General features: G+C 34.3%; 1 protein-coding gene across 16 annotated transcripts in view; it reads left to right on the plus strand.

Annotated features, from left to right (window-relative positions):
* LOC123531444 (protein cordon-bleu-like) overlaps positions 1-23,841 on the plus strand; it is a 93,116-nt gene that overhangs the window by 39,057 nt on the left and 30,218 nt on the right. For 8 of the 16 annotated variants that reach the window (XM_053517452.1, XM_053517449.1, XM_053517448.1 and 5 more), the window contains 2 exons: positions 9,725-9,943; positions 13,108-13,333. In XM_053517452.1, the coding sequence (XP_053373427.1) occupies positions 9,732-9,943; positions 13,108-13,333 (438 nt within the window). In that variant the 5' untranslated portion in view covers positions 9,725-9,731. Of the gene's footprint in view, positions 1-2,735; positions 3,030-3,533; positions 3,552-9,724; positions 9,944-12,648; positions 13,038-13,107; positions 13,334-22,829; positions 22,860-23,841 lie in introns of those variants that run through there. The other 8 variants (XM_053517443.1, XM_053517456.1, XM_053517455.1 and 5 more) reach the window with 7 other exon arrangements.

Genomic DNA, 23,841 nt, shown 5'->3' on the forward strand with positions numbered 1-23,841 from the left:
GATTCAGTTTTCCTCTATAGATGTCCAGAGTTCAGCTCATGGTCAGTGACTATGTACAATGCGGAGACAAGTAACACAATATTGTCCAGGCTCTCACACCATATGAAATCAGTTTTAAAGTAGTGACACCTTGAAAAGGCACCCTATAGTTATGTATTTATAATTATATCCCATGTTAAACATGCTTGGTAACATTTCAATAATATCAGTGTATGGAAAGAAATTATACTTTGTACACTAGACTGCTGTAAAGGATTTCTTTATTTCCTTAGACATTTGATTGAAATTACAAATGTAGTTTATATGACATTTATTTAGAAAGTTTGTAACTTTTGAGTTCTTTTCCGGGGAATAACCAGTTCTGGTGTCATATGAAGTGTAGCATTGACCACTGGGGTTCGAACCCATCTGAGCAGCCACCGACTGAAAAACTAGAACATTTTTCCAATTTGAAGCTAGAAGTTATTCCACTGACCTTATTGTTTGACCAGTAACAGTTGTTAATGTTTTTGAATGGGAGAAATTGATCAATGATAAAGACATTAAAAGGTTGATGATTGTGATTATTAATTAATAAGCCACCTTTTGTGTAAAAGAAGAAAAATATATCGACAGTTGTCGATAGTTTGGCACAGTGACATCAGATAGGGTATGTTTTTGTCTACAGTTGTCATTGCCCTTCTTGGGTCAGTAGTCAAGGTCACTGATTGTACTCAATCCTAATTTGTTTTAAGGGGATATCATTATTATTATTGTATAACAAAATTTTGGGATAATGCGGTTGTCACAAACTTAAAAATTTAATAGAATTTCCATTCATTTTATCGAAACAAATTTGTTTCCCCTCAAAACAGCAACTTTGACTGAAACCAGGAAAATATTTAAATAATTTCACCTGTTTCTAGTAAATTATATTTCTTTTATCAGCAGTGGTTGAAAAGGCATATTTCAATTAAATTGATACTGATCAGCACTCCATGTGAAATTTTTCTCCTGTCATAAATATACACATTTGAGCAAAAATTTTGAACAAAGCAATCATTTTACTGTTGAATTCAGCTTTTTGTCATAATAATTTATTTCTACCGAATAACCTGTACAAAGAAAATGGGTTTGGTTTGATGGTTTGATTCATTGGAAAAATTGGTCTGTGTGATTAATGATATGGAAAAAATATGTTTCAAAATATGAAGAAAAAATACTAAAATAAGACTGAAGTCTGCCATTATTTGAAAGTAAAAAACAGAAATTGAAGATGATAATGAGAGCAAATCATAAACCATAATTGATGATTGGGACTGACGTTCCTTTGTCTTGTATACATTGTTTTATGTGTTGTTTGATCAGTAACAGTATGTTGGTACATGTCTCTGTGTTAATTAGGGCATAATTAATAGGGAATAGACTATTCTTTGATCAAAAAAAAGATTTGAAGTTGTTAACTTTCTGATGTATTATTGAAGCATTCCATGTGTCATATCCATTTGTCTGTATATTAAATGTATCCAACACACTACCCTTGAGCTCCCACCTTGTTAAGCTTACGCAAAAAAAAAGACTAAGGAGGTGGGATTCAGACCCAAACCTTACAGGTTGAGAGGCCAAAAACCTTAACCCACTAGACATCCAGTCGGCATAAACAGATTAAAAGTCAACATGTCCGTCTAAACTGAAAAAGAAAAATAGAAAAGATCTACAACTGACCTGAATTACATCTGTATAATTTATATGGCCTTGTAATTTGCTTTGTGCTCTTTGGCATGCAAATCAAATGAAATAAAAACAGTGTTTGACTGGTTTGTAACATTTATTTTTAGCTGACCTGATGAATTAATTTACCTTGAGGAGGTTTTCACAATAATTTGCATATTTCTGTGTTTGTAGTGCTATATTTAGCATGTAGGATTACAATGTATTTACCATTGTCCAAAATTTTTATCATTTCATTTTGAATAGGTAAATTGTTCAGGTGATATAACAACTTACTTATCAGATAGCCGTTGATTTTTTGTTTTTATTTCTAGTGTACCTCGTAAGAAAATTCAAAATCGGTATTTTGAGTGGGATGTTTTGATGTATAAATTATCAATTGGATTTTATCGTAGGATTCATACTGTGCCGATGATTAAATAGCTTGACACTCCCTCTGGGATTTTGAATATTTTTGAATATACATGTAAGGTAAGACTTTGATATGTTTACTTACAGACTGATGTGAGACTTTGTTGATAACAACAGTACAAATAGTTCCATGTTGTAGTATGTCAGTGTCAAGAAAATTAATTGAGCACTACTCAAATGTAGAAATTTCTGACAACTCCCTGTACCATTAAAAAATCTTAAAGTGAGGTTTTGTTTCTCTTTTTAAGTCTTCAAAAGTTTTTTAACTGTTAATTAGTGTTTAAAGCTGTGTAAACGTTAGAATATTGATAAAAATATGTAATTTATTACCATATGCGTACGATATGACCTTTTAAGATTTGCACTAGGTCAAAAAGCATATCAACACAAATATCTGTCTTATTGTACAATTTGATAATAATTTTCTGAAATTATGATGGTATAAAAATTACAACTTGTTAAGATTATTTGAAAGGTTCTAAATGTATGTCACAATGTTCGGAGTCATTCAGTTATCATAATTATATAGCATGTAGAGACAATGAAGTAATACGCTAGATAAAATCGGAACAGAATATGACAACGATCAAGTAGACACGAATGTTTATGGGTCTTGGGGAAATCTTGGAATGTTGTAACGTTCGTTGTGGAATATTTTCAGCATTTTACCATTTCAAACTGAAGTGCTGTTCTTTTAAATACAGAGTTTTGAACAAAAGAATGAACAAACAACATTTTGAAAGAAAAACTACATTGGAATTAATTTATATGTTTTTTGTTGACTTGAGTGAAGCCTTTGACAAAAACTAAGGTTTGCATAATGTACTATGATTGACAGTGTGAAATAATTCATTCATGGGAATATGAATGTTGTTGACAATATTTGATCACTTGGAGTTCATAATGTTGTGAGTAAACACATATGCTTAATTTTTTTCTCTATTTAGGCAAGATGTGATCATAATGATACAAAAACCTTTTTTTTTTCTTTTTTTTTTTTTTTTAAATGCTATTTATATATTTTTTTCTTTTTAAGTATTTCATTTGTAAAATTCTTTAAATTTTCCATAATTACTTGTTCATTGTAGTAAACAATAAACATAAGTGTAAACAATGAATATCTGTTGACTGTTGCAAGACAGTGGTTGTAACAATGTAAATTTTTTGTCACAGTATTTGTTACTTAGTTGACAGTAATATGATATACAAGACGGAATACATGAACAATTTTGTAATTTTTCAATTTGAAAAACCTATTCAGTGTTCAGTTTGGAATATTTGTAAACCTGTACTTTTGTCTTTGATATTTCTTTAAATATTTACATTCCTTAAGCATGGATTTAACTAGTTTGTTCAATTGAAACCTAGGGTAGTTGAAACCCATGTTACACACTCCGACTGTGTTTGTTCAGGGTATTTGCTTTAATAAGGTACAACTTTACTGTAAGTAAGACATCGGGTTTTGGAGTAGACTTTGGATAAGGCTGATTTATTTTGCTTAATTGCAAATCTTTTGGTGACTCAGTTGGGCTTGAATCTGAAAACTGACATATAGTTAATGAATGCAGTATTTTTGGTGTTTTTGGGATGGTCATCGGTATGAAATTGTTTGATTCATGATTTCTATTATGCTTCCCCCCCCCCCCCCCCCCCCCCCCCCCCCCTGGATTACTCTTGTAAAAAACCATATCATTCATGACTGTTACCCATCATTCTTAGGCGGTGTAACTGTGTTAAATTTCAAAATATCTTGATTAGTTTTATATCTGTTGTCAAAAAATCTAAAATAAACTGTCAGTTGTAATTTCCAGCCACTTAAATTGCATGGACACCAAAAAGTTTTAAATTTATTTGTTAATGGATTATCATAAAATATTGAGGACATCTTAGGTAGTAGCCTGAAAGCAACATTTTCAGTTAACATTTTTGTAAAATTGTAAAACTGTCATGGAGCGAAAATATATTTTTGGCCATTAATCTTAAAAAGATTATACTCCCACTCCTACCTAGAGACCTTCAGAACGATGGTAAGTTATGTCTGAATCAGCAGGTCCTCTCTTCATTCCCCACCCCCACCAACACAAAAATAGAAAGAACTGTTAAAGATTCGGTGGGATTTACGATAGACTTAGAATATTCTTTATAAGTATGCTGCTTTTGCTTAGAATTTTCATTGACAGTCATTTATAGACCCATAATTAAAACATTTTTGATCCTGCTGACTTAAAACAAAGAAGTACAGTTTAATTTTAAATACAATTGTCGTGATCTTGTCATCACTGCAGTCTGACTGCTGAAACTCATGCTCATTTATTAGCTCCAATAAAATGTCATGTTGGCTAATTATCTCAGTATATCATCAGGAATCAGAGATATGATTGTCCACTTACTAGATTTACACAATAAATGCATTATAATATGGACAGAAAGATGTAAACAGCTAGTGTATACAGGGAGTCTAATCAGTTTTGAAGGGAAATTATTGCATGATCCAAGTAAAAATATTTCTGCAGGAAGCCTGCCACATCTAGGGAACAAGATTGTTAGCCATTAGGTTGTAAGTTCAGTCCCCTAACAAGATACTACTTGATTTAAGGCAGCATCATGATCTGTTTGGTGATCTGGTTGAGGGCATTGTAATCTAACGGTCATCTTTCTCTCACCTCAAGTTAGTTGTTTTTGATGCCCATCAAAATTTTTGGCATTGGGCACTTGAGTTGCTTTTTCCATCCATTTGTCTAACTGTCTTTGCAAACTTGTATCATGCATATCTAAAAAAAAGTATTTTACCTGGAGTTATCGAAGCTCATAGGGTTGTTATTCAGCATGTGAAGTTATGCACCAGGGCCCGTATTCATAAAGCTCCTAAGGAGAAAACTTAGGAAAATCCTTAACTTTGTAAAATTTCCTAAACAACATAGCACAAAAGAAAAGTGTAAACTGTATAAGATATATTGATAATCTTCATAACTATGCCAGACTCTATGAGACAATATTGTTAGACATTCCAAATATCCCGACGATTGTCCACAAAATGCTTTGGAACTTTATCCTTAGTTAGTCCCTTAGGGAAATTTTCCCTTAGGAGCTTTGTGAATACGGGCCCTGGTGTTTTCATTGGCGTTTTACACAGCCAGACCAGAGTTATGGTCCTTGACTTTGTCAAAAATAGGCAACCAGTCAGACAAGAGTGGGGGCACCAGTGTCCTGCCTGACACACTATCATCTAGTTTGAAGAGGGTTAATGAACATTCAGAAACTCAGATTTAGTGACTTTTTGTTTGTAATGGAATTTTGTATTACAGTGTGAAAGCAGCATATGAAATGAGAAGTGAATATGGAGCTAGTAGACTATACATGAGAAGAATTTTTATAGTGTTTTGTTACTAGATTCTGTGAGGGAGACAGTTAAAGTATCATTTGCAAGGATGTGGATAAAAATGTAATTGTTGACATCTGAACATGTCTGCTTGTCAGGATATCTCAATCTGAGCTATATTTATGAGCAAGTGTGCCAGCTGTCATGTTTAATGACACATTAAGTAATACCCCACCTACTAACTACATCTGTAACTGTCTAGTAAAATATACTTTTATAACTATATTTTTGGGCGACTTCTGTTCATGTTTTTCATATTTTTAATGTGCAACCCGGTCTACCATTTTTAGAGCTAGAACTTGGGGGAGCTAGGGAATATTAATTTTGCTCCATTGATTAGCGACTGACCAGTATTCTTGTTTAACAATACATTATGATCATGCTTAACATTAACATTTTTGTTTCATTCATATTTAAGCATTATAATATAAAAAAAAAATATGAGCCTAGTATTTATATTTTATATGTGAGGCATTACCTCATCACAAAACTATTGTAAATGCATAAAGTTAATGATCAACCAGTTGTAATTACTTTGCACTTAGTTAACAAAAAGTAAGGAAATTAAAGAGTTTATTTGCAGATATTGCATGCAAAAAGTAGAGAGTTTTATTTGATTAGAAGTCTTGTTTCCATTACCTGGGGTGTGTGGAGGTCATCCACACATTAACATTTCAAATAAAGTTTATACATTTCATTTCACTTTGGCTGCCTTTATTTGCTGATAGTTTGCAAGTTTTATCTACGTTGAGTTGATTGTTGCCAAGTTGTTCTTGAGGATGTTGGAATGAAGATGATGACTTTATGACCATATAGATAGGAACATGACTGGTAAAGACAAGGCTATCTTCACTGAAAGATTCAGGTGATTCATTGAGTTGAAAGACGGTCAATTGTATTTGACGTGTTGTTGATTTGTTTGAAACTCTGCCGTAATGAAGGTTGAGCACTTGAGTGATGTGAGGTGTTGACTGGAACTTAAGGAAAACAGCTATACAAACACACAAACTTGAATAACAACCAGTTGTAAAAGCATATGTCAGAAGCTGAAACCATTTTATTTTGTAAGTGAACTTTTGCAGACTATCTCTTTTCAATGAGCATGATTATCACAACCGAGTCGACTGCGTGTGTCCAATGCAAGAGGTGGTCACCATGGTCTCTTAACCTGATAGAAGTCAGTAAGGTAGAAGACCTTTGTCTTCAACTTGGGAAATTTGAGGGAAGAAGTTAATACTGGTAACATTGGTGAAGTTTGAATGCTGCTAGAAACCTTAATGTGCCCAACTTAAGGGTTGTTTTTTTTTTACAAAGGGGAACAAACTGTTATGTAGGGATAAAACAACATGGTTTTTGGTCAAAGGGGAATAAAACTCAAAATGTAAAGTCAGTTTTGGGGTAAACAGCAAAAGATATGAAGGACCTTTTCTGTGGAAGGGGATGAGAAAGATGCCTGTAAACAACAGGAGCTATAGAAAAAAAGACCCTCAAACTCATAGCATACTAATGTAATAATATCAAAAATGTTAGTACAGGTGCTTGTAACAAGCAAAATAGATATGGGTGTTTCAAACTGATTCTTCTACATCTAGATACTAAATAATTCATACAGTTTGTCAAATGCAGACCAGGTCAAATAAAGATTCAGACTTATTAATGCTGATAAATTGTAATATTAAAAGTTCTATTTGTTTTACATGGACATAAAATTTTCACATGCGGACATGACCTCGGTATCTGATCTATACAATGTAGGTCAATCTTTTGATTTTGCAGATTAACACAGATTTGTTCAGTTGATATCAAATATTTAAATTGCCTGGTCTCCACTTTAGCATAATGTTTGTACATTTGAAATTAAACTTTAAATTAGATGCAGAAGGTTTAGATGTAGATAAACCTGTTTGCTGGCAAACTTTGGTTACCCATTTGAAATTAAAAAGTTGTCAGCCAACCCAGTTTTTTATTCAGTTACACTAGCTATCAGTCACGAGGTTGGTAGATGAAGCAATTGTTTTCCCCGGATGATTTGAACGATTAGACAGTTTGTTGGAAGTTTTGTCTTTCACCTCTTATTAAGGGGCCTCCATGGCTGAGTGGTTATGGTCGTCGACTTTGAATCAGTTGCCCCTCACTGTTTTGGGTTTGAGCTTCACTCAGAGTGTTGATTTCTTAATATGAGGAAGTCATCCAACTGGCTTATGGAAGGTTGGTGGTTCTACCTAGGTGTCGTCTGTGACGAAATAGTGCACGAGGAACACCTGCAGTCTTCCTCCTCCATCAAAAGATGGAAAGTCACATGTATTCCCTATAATTGTGTCAGTGTGATGTTAAACCCAACAACTTCACTTCTTATTCAGGGGGAGAAGTTAATGAATTTAGGTGAGATGAGAAGAGATCAGTACCAAGAAACACTGTGGTTGGGTAAATTGACTGTCATATTGTTGAGTAACTATGTTAAGCACAAACTAGTCAATCAATCAATCAAATCAATTCGGATTTGGTTTAGCGCCATTTTCCCAGTTATGTAATGGCTGGCAATTAACCTAACCATTGTGTTCCTGGTTTCTGTACCAGTATCAAGTAACTGCCAACTTCTCCACATGAATAAGCAGAGGACAAAATGACTTATGACACAATGTCTTTTATCAAATAATCACAGAGAACAAGAGCCTCGGCAGCAGATTGAACTCACGACCCCAACGTCAGTAGATCTGTGCTTTTCCTATGGAGTGAAGCAAAAGTAACTAAAATTCCTTGTTTTGTTCTTCATCATGTTAAAACATGGATTGAGGCTGGATTTTGTCTTACTTTTAAATAAGAGTGTTATGTTGTAGTTACTGAATATCATTAATGCTTTTGATGGTGTCTGTTCCACTCCCTACTGACTGTTGTATGACAAGCTGACTTTTCAAACTTACTGCTTACAATGGGAGCTGAGTGAAAGAAGCAGAGGTTTAATAGGGTAGAATCAATCAGCTTACATCTATAAAAAGTCAATAAAGAGCCATTTAATCATCTCTAACAATTTTTATTGACAAGAATGTTCTGTGGTTCAGTGTGTATATATGTGTGTATATATATCCGATTCTGTATACTAAGGTAGTAGGGAAGTTCAAGCCAGGTTTTTCTTTGTGGGGTTTTAAGGAATATAAAGGTTAAATTCTTTTGATAACTGGTCAGGTAGGTTGATATATATGTTGATATGATGCAGTCACCTTTTATATGGAAAAAGTTGTTTTTAAGTTAAAGGTTTCTTTTAATGCGTATTATGGGTGTCATACATACAGTGATCAAACTGCCCTTGCATTTGCTAATTGTCTATGTTGTATATATCTCATTTACAACATTTAGATAAAATCATGAATGCAGTGAAACCATGCACATATTTTAAGCATGATGTTGTGTTGCTTGCCAGTCCAGTATGTACCTGTAAGGTCAAGGTCACTGGCAAGGGCACTAACTCTAACCAACTCCACTTAGGGGGCATTCGTAACAAACAAGAGACAAATGAATATATGGCTTTTGATGACATTTGACTTGATCATAAGTTCATCAAGTACAGGATAGGACTGTCCCTTCAGGAGGCATTTGACTCCCCCCACAACTTCCTACCCTGGGAGAACAAATGCTTTCCTTCATCACTTCATGTTGGAGACATTGAGTCGAAATCATTTGTTCTCCACCTATAAATGTCACAATTTCATCTACAGGTATTTCAATTATTTTAATGTTAAAAACCAGTTTTCCTCCCAGTTTGTAATGTTGCTGACTTTTTTTGCTGTGATATATTGGGTTATAAACCGCTGCAGGAAACTTTAAGTTTATCTCTTTTGATAAATGGACAGGTACAAGTAATGTGACAGTTTTATATGAAGTTTTCATACTATGTTATTAATTCTTGTAAAGACCAGATTTTAACATGTTGATTATCTCCCTTTGACCAAATTGTTCATTTTAACTATACTGTTCTGTGCCAGGATCAACTGTAGGTTTCAGTGACTGTTTTATGCAGTGTTGTACTTCTTGCATATTTCAGTAGAATTACTATGCATCGGAAATCTGTAATTATGTTAAGAAATGGTGATACATGTTAGAAAGGTATTAATCACAAAGACTAATGCTTTATTTTCAATTGGAGCTAAAACTTTTTTGAGTGCATTATTATCAAAGATATATAGTGTACAATACTTTGTAACAATACCTTTTTAAAATCTTTTTCAGTAAATCAATGAGTGGCTCATACTCAATGAAAGGCACCGCTCCAGTCGGTGTTGGGGTGAAGAAGGGGTCACTTACAACCAATGGGAATGGCCCGCCACCGTTAAGTTACCCGGCGGACCCGCCCGACGATGAGAACATGAATGAGATTATTGATGAGAATGTAAATCTCACCGTGGTGCTACCCGACGGCTCGCAGAAACAACAAACCATCGAACCTAAGTAAGTATACATAGGGTCTTTTCAGATTTTAAAAGAATTGCCAAACAGTGTATTTAACAAATAATGCTAATATAAATGTTGCACACACTGTGTGAAATCATCACTTTTTATAGTGGATTCATTTTTGTTGATTTCACTATTGAGTCACTGTCCACAAAATTAAATCCTAACAAGATTTTGGATGTTATATTCTTATGCACCATGTGTTGAATACCATGGAGGCATATAATGTTTTAACTGTCTGTCTGTACATCTGTCACACTTTCTAGTTACTCCACTCCTACAGTTCATCCAACTATCCATCCTGTCTACTCCATATCTTTTCAATGCAGAGACTAGAATCAATTGTTAACCTCATCAAAACGATATGTGGAGCACACAACCCAAATCACTTGGTCCAAGGTTAATGTCACACTTGGATGTCAAAGATCAGATAGCTTATATTTGTGTCGACTCCTCATATCCTCTTTTTCCACTAGAAGGATTATCATAAAACTAGCATCAGTTGTTAATCTCATCAAGGTGACATGTAGACTGTGCACAACTCCGGTCACTAAACCCAACATCAAAATCTCACCTGAGGGTTTAAGGTCATGTTCGCAACATTTTACTTTCCCATTACCAAAGTGGTGTCTGGGGGTATTAATTGTCTTTTTTGAGTTATATCCCTCTTGGACATGCCCCAGTCTTAATTTTTTAGATGAAAGGTATTTTACAAACCTGTTACAGTTTTGTGTGCAAGATCATATCTTTGTAACCATTGTATTGGATTGAAACATGTTAGATAACTCTTTGTTATACAAATTATGGCCCTTTCTCAACTTAAAAAAAAACAACAGGTTTATCTATCAAGCTATATATCAATAACAATATATATCTTGGACTGAATTGGAACCAGATGTCCTAATCCAGCTTATATTCATATAAACCAAGTTAAAGAACTCTTGGTTGAAAATGAATCAAGTTCTGATCTCTTATTTGAGTAAGAAAATTTGAATGAAGCTTTGCACACAATTTAATAAGTTGTTATCATTGAAGTAATAGAATTTTGATTTGTTGTAAGTTGTAGTGAATTAACTCAATTACACAAGTCTTTACAAATCATGGCCCATGTTTTACTTGGAAGTTGTCAAATAGTCAAGACAGTGTGCTTTCTTACCGGGTATATACTGTTCTGAATGAAATTTATCTAGTGTCTTACACTGACATACAAATAAAACTGCCTTGTATATATAAAGCCTTTCATTAAAATGTTGATCTACATACTTTATGCATTTCCTTACAATCTGCCTACATACTGTCCTCTTCACCTTTCCACAGAATAAACATTTGAAAAACAGGATTTAAACCATAGTCTGTTTCAGAATTATTTTATGAAAATTAAGCAAAAACTTTGTTACTTTTCATCAAATTCAGGATACGTATCCATTTTTTTGAGTTTTAACCTTTACCTTGCTATATTTCTAAAATGGACTGGCCCATCATTCAATTTGGGCAGTACCACTTGTTTATCAAAGGGGTGTTCACTGAAAATTTACTGACTGAATAGCACAGACATGCAGGCTGATCTTGGTCAAACTACTTTGAAGTAATTTTTAAGTAAAAATATGCTGCACGGTCATGCATATTGAGATGTCCCGGTGTTCATTCCATGAAATTAAATACTCCATGTTATAAGTATATATAAACATGACAGCATAAATTTAGACCTCTTTATTCCCTATTCATGGTTTATGTTTCATTTGTTAAATACAATATTGACAGATAGATTACATTTTCTGAGTCAAGCATATCAACACATTCTATAGTTAAATCTGAATAGAAGTGAAAGATTATCACATACCACACCCTGGTAGAAATACAGGTGTTACTTCACTATGTAACAGTGCATTCCATACATTGTTATACTAGCGGTTATATCCCCATAGTATTAAGTTCTGAGTCCAAATAAAGGCATTAAATCTTTAGCCTGCTAAAGTTATAAAATGGACTGCTCCATCATTCAATTTAGGCAGTGCCATTTATTATTTGAAGGGGTGTTCACTGAAATAGCAAACAGTCACTGCATACCATGATCAGCCTGCACAGATGTACTTGGTCTGCTCTGGTCGCAAAGGCAGAATCACTTGCCGCCAGGGTAAAGGTTAAACCTACATGGTTTATTAGAAATGATATTGAAGGGACTGGACTGAAGTTTCTTACAAACTTTTAAGTATGACGTTTTGTAGTACAGTACAAGACTGATGGGAAGTGTACATTAGACATGAAATTCATATGAAAGTTACCTGTAGTCTACAGAATATCCCTTTGTCAGGAAAAAAGCAAGGGCTACTATGGTCAATAACTATATGACCGTCTCTGGTGGATCTTCTGTCATTAAATATTACAGACTGTGGGTTGTAAAAATTGTCAGGGTCAAAGTTTGTAAGAACTTTATTTATCTGCTATCCTGTACCCTTTCCGGGACTTGTACATTACCAGTTATATTGATCCATTGTTTGCCAAAAAGTGTGATAAAATGTGCAAGTTTTACTGTGCAGTAAAAACACCAGTGCCCAGATACAATTTCATTGTTTATTGTGATTTAATAGAGTCAAGCATTATAAAATTTACTGTTATTTGAAACAGACTATAATTTTACCTGTCAATTTTAGAAGCCATGTGACATGGTATTCAAACATGTTGAAAAACCATAGACTGTAAAAATGTCTACTGTATACAATGTGTAAATTACTTATCAATGGGAGGGGATTTAATGTATTGATATAGGAAAGTGTAGTAAAATGTACAGGCATAAATTACTTTGCAATTATTCTTGTCAGGTTTGATATAGTGTGTTTACACTTTTCAACATAGATTTATTCAAGTTCAAAGGTACATTCAGTGTAAATTTTAATTTGGTGAGTGATATGGAGTAATAATGTTTTCGCGAAAAAAGAAACAGATGTCCGGCAAGCACGGCGAGAAGAACGAGCTGACACTAAATACCGCTGTCACACAAGATCAACCAGATATATCATTTTCACGAAAAGACAATGACCCATCGGGAGAAACAGTTAGATGGCAAGTGGAAGACTTGCGTTCATCTCGCCAGGTAATTTAATATACAAGCTCAGTACCATATTCTAATTTATTCACCTTGTAAATTGGTTTTGCATTTACAGTATACCAATGATGGATCTTCTAATCAACTTATCGGCTTCGAACAAGTTAAATCCGGCAGCTCACTCCCTGGTTGTTCTTACTGGGGACAAGTGGAAACAGATTGATTTTAAGGCCAATAAAACTATTGGTTTGTTAGCAGGCGAAGACAGACAGGTGTCGGTGCAGATAATTAAGAAAAAGGTGGAGGAAAAAGTTCGCCCCAAGTCAACAGCACAGCCATTTGAGGTATAGTAGTGAAAAGATGATACATGGTATATTTTGATAAATTTGGTCACCACCTCTGGCACCAGACCAGAAATAAAGTTCCATTGTACATGTTATACCTCCCCATATATATAGCTTTATTTTAAGAGCTGTTGTATTAATCTAGGTAATTGACAGTATATACATATATCTATGCTGTAAGTTACAAGGTATCAGTGTTTATCTTGGTGAAAGTTCACATATCTACACCCACCAACATTAGTATTTTAACAAGTGATCTGGTCACTGGTCAACCTCTTATTTCAGTTACAAGCAGTCTCCAGTACATGTTCGAACTTGGAATCCTTCTGGTATTGTTATTAGACCCTCTTGTTCATTGGACAGGACAGCCCTCTGATCATGTTACTCTGCAGCTTCTTGTTACTGAACAACAGCCTCGTGTTCCTGGATAATGCTCTATCATTGTGACTTATCAGAATTCTGATACTTCTGTTACTCAGCAGCCTCCTTTTTGCTTAACTGTCCTCTGATATCTTACTCTGCAGCCTCCTATTACCAGGTGACCTCTTGGTTCTTTACTCAGCTGCCTTCAGTTACTAGATAACCCCCTGTTACTGTTACTCAGCAGCATCCCATTACTTACGTTACTCATCAGCCTCTTTTTACTTGGCAACCCCCTGATGTGTTACGCAGCAGCCTCCTGTTACTGGACAACTCTGCAATTGTTACTCAGAAGCCTTTTAATACTATACAACACTCTGTTCTGTTACTCTGCAGCCTCCTTTTGCCAAACAACACTGTAATTGTTACTCAGCAATGTCCTGTTACTCAGCAGCCTGCTGTTACCAGGTGACAATGTTTCTGTTATCAGCCTCTTGCTTCTTGTGCTACTAGGTATTACCTTGTTCCAGTTACCCCGGTGCTTCCTATCACTTGGTAACCTCTCCTCCTTTTACTCAACAGCCTTGTGTTACAGGGTAGGTTTCTGCTGTTGTCACTAAGCATACTCCTGTTTCTTATGTTTTGTAAGACACTGTTTTCCTATTAATCAAAAGCCACCTATTTCTAGACATACTATTACTGGAAAGCCTTCTTTTCCTAATAAACTTCTGCTTGCTATGACTGAGCAGTCTCATGATCATTATTATATTATCATTACATTTATTTAGATGTGATGTTTTTTCTGTACAGCCACATATTTCTTTTACCAGCAGTATGCTGTTTTTGTAACTCATCAGCATACAGCAGCTTATTGTAATTGTCTCCAGCAGTGCATTGTTCTTGTTACTCATCAGCATTTATGTTCTTGTCTCCATCTCCAGCAGTACATTGTTCTTGTCTGAAAGATTACATTGTTCTTGTTAACTCAGCAGCATTATGTTCTTGTCTCCATCTCCAGCATTACATTGTTCTTGTCTGAAACATTACATTGTTCTTGTTACTCATCAGCATTATGTTCTTGTCTCCATCTCCAGCAGTACATTGTTCTTGTCTGAAACATTACATTGTTCTTGTTACTCATCAGCATTATGTTCTTGTCTCCATCTCCAGCAGTACATTGTTCTTGTCTGAAACATTACATTGTTCTTGTTACTCATCAGCATTATGTTCTTGTCTCCATCTCAAGAATTATATTGTTCTTGTCTGAAACATTACATTATTCTTGTTACTCATCAGCATTATGTTCTTGTCTCCATCTCCATCAGTACATTGTTCTTGTCTGAAACATTATATTGTTCTTGTTACTCATCAGCATTATGTTCTTGTCTCCATCTCCAGCATTACATTGTTCTTGTCTGAAACATTACGTTGTTCTTGTTACTCATCAGCATTATGTTCTTGTCTCCATCTCCAGCATTACATTGTTCTTGTCTGAAACATTACATTGTTCTTGTTACTCATCAGCATTATGTTCTTGTCTCCATCTCCAGCATTACATTGTTCTTGTCTGAAACATTACATTGTTCTTGTTACTCATCAGCATTATGTTCTTGTCTCCATCTCAAGAATTATATTGTTCTTGTCTGAAACATTACATTATTCTTGTTACTCATCAGCATTATGTTCTTGTCTCCATCTCCATCAGTACATTGTTCTTGTCTGAAACATTATATTGTTCTTGTTACTCATCAGCATTATGTTCTTGTCTCCATCTCCAGCATTACATTGTTCTTGTCTGAAACATTACATTGTTCTTGTTACTCATCAGCATTATGTTCTTGTCTCCATCTCCAGCATTACATTGTTCTTGTCTGAAACATTACATTGTTCCTGTTACTCATCAGCATTATGTTCTTGTCTCCATCTCCAGAATTACATTGTTCTTGTTACTCATCAGCATTATGTTCTTGTCTCCATCTCCAGCAGTATATTGTTCTTGTCTGAAACATTACATTGTTCTTGTTACTCATCAGCATTATGTTCTTGTCTCCATCTCCAGCATTACATTGTTCTTGTCTGAAACATTACATTGTTCTTGTTACTCATCAGCATTATGTTCTTGTCTACATCTCCAGCATTACATTGTTCTTATCTGAAACATTACATTGTTCTTGTTACTCATCAGCATTATGTTCTTGTCTCCAGCAGCATATAGTTCCTATTATTTCACATTTTCATATTTCTGTTACTCTGTAGCCTATTGTTCCTGTGATATATTGTTACCAGTTGTTTCTGTTATTTAACTGTTTTTTATTCAAACTAGGCATCATGACATTTTTAATCCCTCGCCGTGGCGGAGGGATTATAGGAATGGTCTGCGTCCGTCCTTCCGTACTTCCATACTTCCGTCCGTAACAAATTCGTGACCGGTCCATATCTCCTAAACCCCTTGAAGGATTTTCATGAAACTTGGGTCAAATGATCACCTCATGAAGACGATGTGCAGAACCAATGAGTCAGCCTTGCCGGCTCAAGGTCAAGGTCACAACTCAAGGTCAAAGGTTTGAGCCTGCCATTTTGTGTCCGCTCTATATCTCCTAAACCCCTTGAAGGAATTGTATAAAACTTGGGTCAAATGATCACCTCATCAAGATGATGTGCAGAACCCATGAGTCAGCCATGCCGGCTCAAGGTCAAGGTCAAAACTCAAGGTCAAAGGTTTGAGCCTTCCATTTATTGTCCGCTCTATATCTCTTAAACCCCTTGAAGGAATTTTATAAAACTTGGGTCAAATGATCACCTCATCAAGACGATGTGCAGAACCCATGAGTCAGTCATGCCGGCTCAAGGTCAAGGTCAAAACTTAGGGTCAAAGGTTTGAACCTTCCATTTTGTGTCCGCTCTATATCTCCTAAACCCCTTGAAGGATTTTCATCAAACTTGGGTCAAACGATCACCTCATCAAGGCGATGTGCAGAACTTATGAGTCAGCCATGTCAGCTCAAAGTCAAGGTCACAACTGAAGGTCAAAGGTTTGAGCCTTCCATTTCGTGTCCACTCTATATCTCCTAAACCCCTTGAAGGAATTTTATAAAACCTGGGTCAAATGATTACCTCATCAAGACAATATGCAGAAATTATGAGTCAACCATGCCAGCTCAAGGTCAAGGTCACAACTAAGGGTCGAAGGTTTGAGCCTTCCATTTGGTGTCCACTCTGTATCTCCTTAACCCCTTGAAGGATTTTCATCAAACTTTGGTCAAATGATCACCTCATCAAGAACTCATGAGACAGCCATGTCAACTCAAGGTCAAAGTCACAACTGAAGGTCAAAGGTTTCAGCTCTGTATCTCCTAAACCCCTTGAAGGATTTTCATGAAACTTTGGTCAAATGATCACCTCATCAAGACGTTGTGCAGAATTCATGAGTCAGCCGTGTCAGTTCAAGGTCAAGGTCACAGCTAAAATCAAAGGTTTTACCCTTTCACTATCCATAGCAGTGGCGGGGATTTAGCTGTCTTTCAGACTGCCTTGTTGTTAGTTGGTATAACTGGATACTGCTAACTAGGCATCATACCATTTCTGTTAGTTGGTATAACTGGATACTGTTAACTAGGCATTATACCATTTCTGTTAGTTGGTATAACCGGATACTGTTAACTAGGCATCATACCATTTCTGTTAGTTGGTATAACCGGATACTGTTAACTAGGCATCATACCATTTCTGTTATGTGGCACAACCTGTTACTTTCAACTTGGTATCATACCATTTCCGTTACTAGGCATGACCTGTTACTGTAAACTAGGCATCATACCATTTCCATTATTTGGCATGAACTGTTACTTTAAACTAGGCATCATACCATTTCCATTATTTGGCATGACCTGTTACTTTAAACTAGGCATCATACCATTTCCATTATTTGGCATGACCTGTTACTTTAAACTAGGCATCATACCATTTCCATTATTTGGCATGACCTGTTACTTTAAACTAGGCATCATACCATTTCCATTATTTGGCATGACCTGTATCTTTAAACTAGGCTTCATACCATTTCTGTTATTGCAGGGCATGCCCTGTTTTTGTTTCTTGGCAACATGGTAACTTACTCTTTACCTTTTTCATATTATTTAGAATTATTGTCCAGACATGGCTGACTTTATCAACTTCACAACAGTGTGCAAAATGTATATTTCTGTTATAAAAAAACATGTGAAAGTGTGTTAATTTATTGTTAAAAGGATATGTAAATTAGTATGCAAACACTTAAAAACTTGTTTATAGTTGGCTTAACATGAGCTATATGTTTGTGAAACACAGGAGTATATTGTATTTGATGTATTTTTGTCTAGTAGCTTTATTTGTATATAACTCTTGGTAGATCTTTCTAGAGCATTGTAGTAATCTAAAAGTATAGGTTTATAAAATCCAACGTATAACAACCTGTTTCATAAGAGTAAGAAACTGTTTTATTTGGACCAAGTCTGGTATCTCATGTACCTTCTCGTGTATTTTACTTTCAAATTGATATTCTTGGAGGATTCATTTTCATGGATTTCGCAAAATAGTATCTCAGTGGACAAAAAAACTCCTACCATCTTATTTTTAAAGTTCATGAAATCCATGAATTTACGGCCACATGAAATAGCACCTTTTGGCAAAAAGCAGGAAATGGAACGCTAATGAAATTAAATGCTTTTGCAGTATTAGACTTTCTGAGAACAATGTTGGTGTGCATTGGCATTAACCTTAAGGCTTCATTTTAATTTAGATACCTAAAAATATCTTCATTCTTGCGAAAGCTGACCATATTATTACAATCATTGACCATAAATTGATTTATCTGACCATCTTAGATCCTATCACTGGTGATAGGGGGATAACATCCAGGTATGATGTATGTTGTTGTTACTTGATACCCCGGGGACAATACCTCGGTCATCACCCTGTCATCTTACATCATTCACTTCGGCTTTTTACACTAAAAAATACAAGCTGTCACCATTGTTGGTGTGTATTGTATTACACAAGGTGTTGTTGGATTGTCTCAGTGTGAATTCCTGGAAATTTTTACAACAGTTTCCTCAAGGTTCCATACAGATTCTGGGCGATTTTAACCTTTACAATGAAGGAAATTCAGGTTGGTAATGTAAAATAAATGTTGAATGTTTGGTTAATAGTTATTTCAGTGACATTTATACATTGAAGGTCAGTTGATCAGTGCCTAATAGTGAAATTTGCACAATTGCTTACTTGATTCCTACAAATAAAGTGTGAAATTTCAGTCTTAGAAGAGAGAAAAAACAAGATAACTCTTGTAGTATTTTACTTTCGCATTTCTTACTTCTTGTAGCAGTTGAATGCATTATACATATTCATGTAATGTTTGATTTAAACTTCAATACCTTTTATGAAAGTACATTGAAAAGATAGTTTGCAAACATATCAGTATTAATCATCACTTTTTGGTGAAAGATTTTATTTAATTGCTGAAGTGTAAAACTTCTGTATGTCCTTCATTATTGGTCTGTAGGATAGGTATAATTGAAAAGATATATTTTTACATTCCAATAGTTAAAAAAATAATGAATGAATAAGAAGTGACAGTCCATCTTTTATAGTTTAAACCCAACATACCATTGAAGAGTTTGATTTTGGTTGTAGTAAAATATGTAATTATTATTTACATTTCAAATAATTTTTATGTTTTCACAATAACTCTTATAACAGTCTTCATAGGGTGGGAGTGCATAAATGCAGCATGTGTCGCCTTAGATTTTGCTTAGGTTGGGGCCTGAAAGTAATAGGTATTTATAGGAAGGGAAAGCAAATATACAAAAAACAAAAACAGCATTATGCACTTTCCAAAATTGCTAGGTTATATTCATAGTGGGCCTCTATGGCTAAGTTTCTCATACTCTGTGAGTTAAAATGCTGCTTGGGTCATTATGTGAGGAAGCCTTCCAGCCGGCTTGCCAGAGGTCACTGGTGCAGTTAACCACCATTCAAGCTGGAAAATTGCCATAATTATCAACAAAAATATGTTGGTAATATATGAAACATCTTCACAGAAAATGCAACATTCAAATTCATTTGGGGGTTCATTAAGACATATGTTATACTTTAATCTTGACTTACTGAAACATTAAACTGTCATACACACGTTTAATGGATGTAAAGTTTGTGGTCTACATAGTTTCAAATAGCTATTAAAAAGCATTATCTTACAAACTGTACAAAAGACAAAATATTTGTGTCATCAGTAGATATATTTGTTTAGCAAGGACTAAAGCAATTTTTGCAGGACTTAAACCTCCAATAAAGGTAATTATCACTGCATTATGCTATACTATACCTGGTGTGTTAATTTATTTGACATAGTTTGATTCTGGTATTTTATCTCAGCTAGGTTTTTTATCTTTGTAAGTTTGGTTGTATGTAAAAAAAAAGTTAAAAAGACATTTTTCTGTACTCATTTGACATGCAATGTAAAAGCTTGACTATATAAAGTACAAAATATTATGGAGAGCTATCCTAGCAAACATGTCCACAGCATGTCTTAAGTTTTGATTAGCTCTGTTATTGCTTAATGGAATTTGCTTTAAACTTGAACTAATTGCCACAAATCACCACCCATATCATATGACACAAGGTGACTCTTGCACTAATATATCATGAATTATGCCAACCTTTTTACTTAGAATTTCAGGTTAAAGTTTCGCTGCCCTTTGTTACTACTTCATCAATTATAGTTGTCACATATCATCACAATCATAGTGTTAGAAGGTCCATAACTTTGGCTTAAATATATCATGAATTGCAGATATGTCTCCATTTGACTTTGAACTTCAAATTAGATTTTTCATGCATTTCCACTCTCAAAGCTGTTACTAAATGGATTTAATTCAAACTTAAAATAGTTGTTCCACAGCATTATTTGCATCATATGACACAGTGTGCATTACTCTGGCAGACATTGTCCAAGTGTAAGGTCCTTTTTTTACAGAGAAATTGAGGCACTTGTATGTTATTACTAAATGGGTTTGACTCAAACTGTTGTCCCGTATCATCATCCACATTAGGGGTATTATTATTCACTCCAGTGATAGCTGTAGTTTGCTCAGATATGTCCTATTTTACTATCAAGCATCGGAATAATCAAGTGCACTTTCCCTGAATAGCTCTTGTTACTTAAAAGATACTTGTTTGCGTTTTCTTGAAAACAATTTTTATGAGTAACACATTGGTCTGGTGGCCACACACTTGACTGTCAATCCAGAGGACTGTGGTTCAAATTTCTGTTTGGGCACTGGAAATTTCTGAGATTTTCTCAAGTGTCTTTGGTCTAACTGAAAGCCCAGTAATGGTTCTTCCCAGGAAAGAAGGGTAAGCATGTATCTGTGCTTTTCACTGAACTTGTAAAATAACCAAGGGATCTGTTAACAAAGTGTTAACTCGCATGGATCCCTGGTATCTGAATATGTCTCTCTATCTACACATATAGTTACCCTAACCACTTAACAGTCATTATTGTTAATGAATGTTTTAAAATGAGATAGAAATTGCACACAAAAAAAACACCCATACATTTGCAAGCTGTTTATTTGGAAATGTTCACCTAAATTAAAGTGGTGGTGCACAGTTTTGATGTATTAAAATACTTTGTTAATCACGGATTAAACGGATTAGCATACACTTACATTGCACTTGTTACCAAATACAAATGTACCATAGAATAAGCTGTGATATATTACAAACATCTTAAATATCATAATCTGAAGAAATATCTCTGCCTTTCATTTTAAGGATACTTAAAACCATAAAAGTAAGAAATTTTAGTTTAGTTTGCATGGTTGTAATACATATTTAAGGTTGGATAAAAGTCTTATTTTCTTCAGAAGAATTTGTTCATTTAAAATTATATGGATGATATTAAGTTAATATTTCAACATAGGTAAGTGTAATTTAGTATTTTTGCCAGTCTTGTATCAGTTCTTTACATGGAAAAAGTTTGGTGTCGTACTTTGCATGGGGAATTATCGCCATGTTTGGGTAGGAGTGAACTATCTTTTGAACTTATTTATCATGAAAAGGGTGCCATATAAATTTGATATTCTAAAAACAGAATCTGATGTCTTCAAGAAGTTATAAAAGATTCAAAGGCAAAATAGATATGGTAGGTTTACTTTTAACGTAGGCATGAAAAAATTCTTTTTCCTGTTACGATATAATTCCATTACCCAAAGTTGCTAGTTTGTTTTTTTTGCTGAGAATGAAATCTATGAACACTATTTGTAAGCCGGTCTTCATGATTATATAACTGAAAAACTGGAAAAATTGTATAAAAACTAGCAATACCAGCAAGACCAAAAGTGCCAGGAATGGACTGTGTTATGTGAACATGACAGTAAATCATATGATTTGGATAAAATGGCCAATAATGTAATAAAGACTGGCCAGTTAGAGACTATTTGTAATCTTCTCACCCCATAATTTTGTATTGATAAGTCCTTCGGTTATGGTTTCCAGTGTTTATTTTTCACAGTTTGCTATGAAATTCCTTCTATTTAAATCCCACTTCAGCGTGCTACTAAACGGGGGCTGTTAAAAATGTTCTCAAAAATATGTGTTATAGAAGTACAAAAGGGTAATTTTATGTTTTGATATCAAGTCATTGAGAACTTCCTCATGCTGCTCTTGTAAATATATCTGGAAAGCCATGGAATTACTTTTTAACATCAACATTTTTTTACACAAACACAAAATTTTAAGTTTTATTTATTAATTTTTTTACGATTTAATGTATTTCACATATTAACAATTTTTTTAACATCAGTGATTTAAGGTATGTCAGTTTTACTTTCCTTGAAAAGAATTTTTTTAATTGAAGTCAAGGATGTTCTTTAAAATTTTGACCGGCCCACAAAAGATATAGACAAAATTGCTTACATTCATAGAATATAGATAAAATTGCAATAATTACACTCTGTGATCATTAAAAATACAGATCATTTTCAAATTTATATCTATGAATGAATGGGATTGAAACTTAGTAACTCATGGCCGAGGTCATACCAGTAGTTCTAGTGGTACAAAAATCAGTATGTGGAATATTTTGTCAATTTAAAATTGATCTCAACTCAAAATGGAGTGTTTTAAGGTAATTATTCTTCAATAGTTATGTGAGAATTTTTTTGTTATTTTGGTATTTCAAATAAAAAATATAAGGAAAAGTTTCATACTTTGTATTACTCTAGCTCAGTGTCAGGGAAAAAGGAAGGTTGCTACTACTTCTTTCAGTGGAAGATTATAATGAATTCAGTTACAATTTCCTGCTGTTGAAAACTCTGATTTACTTGGAAATTTTGAGAAATGGTTTATTATGAGGACATTTTTAATGAGATGTAGTTGCAGTGGATTAAGATTTCTTTCTGGTGCAACAATAGCACACTCCCGTGTTCTATAAATAGAACATACTGTAGTTATACCATAATGCAATGTGTGCATTGCGGACATGGGAGCGTTTTCTACATATAACGAATCAACTATCTCAGTACTTCGAAGAGAATTAAAAAAGTAACATGCCACCTGTATAAAATTGTCGCACGTGTTAACAGAATAAATTAAAGAGATGAAAAAATAACTAATTAAAGAAATATATTGGAAATGTAAGGAATATATCAAATATACAGACATATAATTTCAACATGGCGATTCATAATGGGCCGCCTAAGCAAAAAAAAAGAGCACTGTTTAAAAGCATGTTGCATGCACATTACCCCATATTCTGCAATAATACTATTAAAATTTTGCATCAGAAGAACAGTCTACAGTCTTAATAAAAAAATACAATACTTTCTAATGCGACATACCGAAGGGCACTTGTGGTTAAAACTTTTTGATTCATGACGTTTAAAGAATGTATCAGTACAATTAAAATCATAACTACAATAACTACATGTATTTCGTTTTTAAACAACTGATTCACACAACACAAGACACAAACTTGATGATGATCACGGATGTCAGCTGTGGTCAGTGTCCGTCAAACATTTCCTTATTAAAATACATATATGCATGGTTTGGTAGAAAATAATGGGGTTGCATTAGATTAGCAACATGTTTTATTATATAATATCTAA

This window comes from Mercenaria mercenaria, chromosome 11, assembly GCF_021730395.1.
Source record: "Mercenaria mercenaria strain notata chromosome 11, MADL_Memer_1, whole genome shotgun sequence".
In the NCBI taxonomy this organism is placed as follows: domain Eukaryota; kingdom Metazoa; phylum Mollusca; class Bivalvia; order Venerida; family Veneridae; genus Mercenaria; species Mercenaria mercenaria.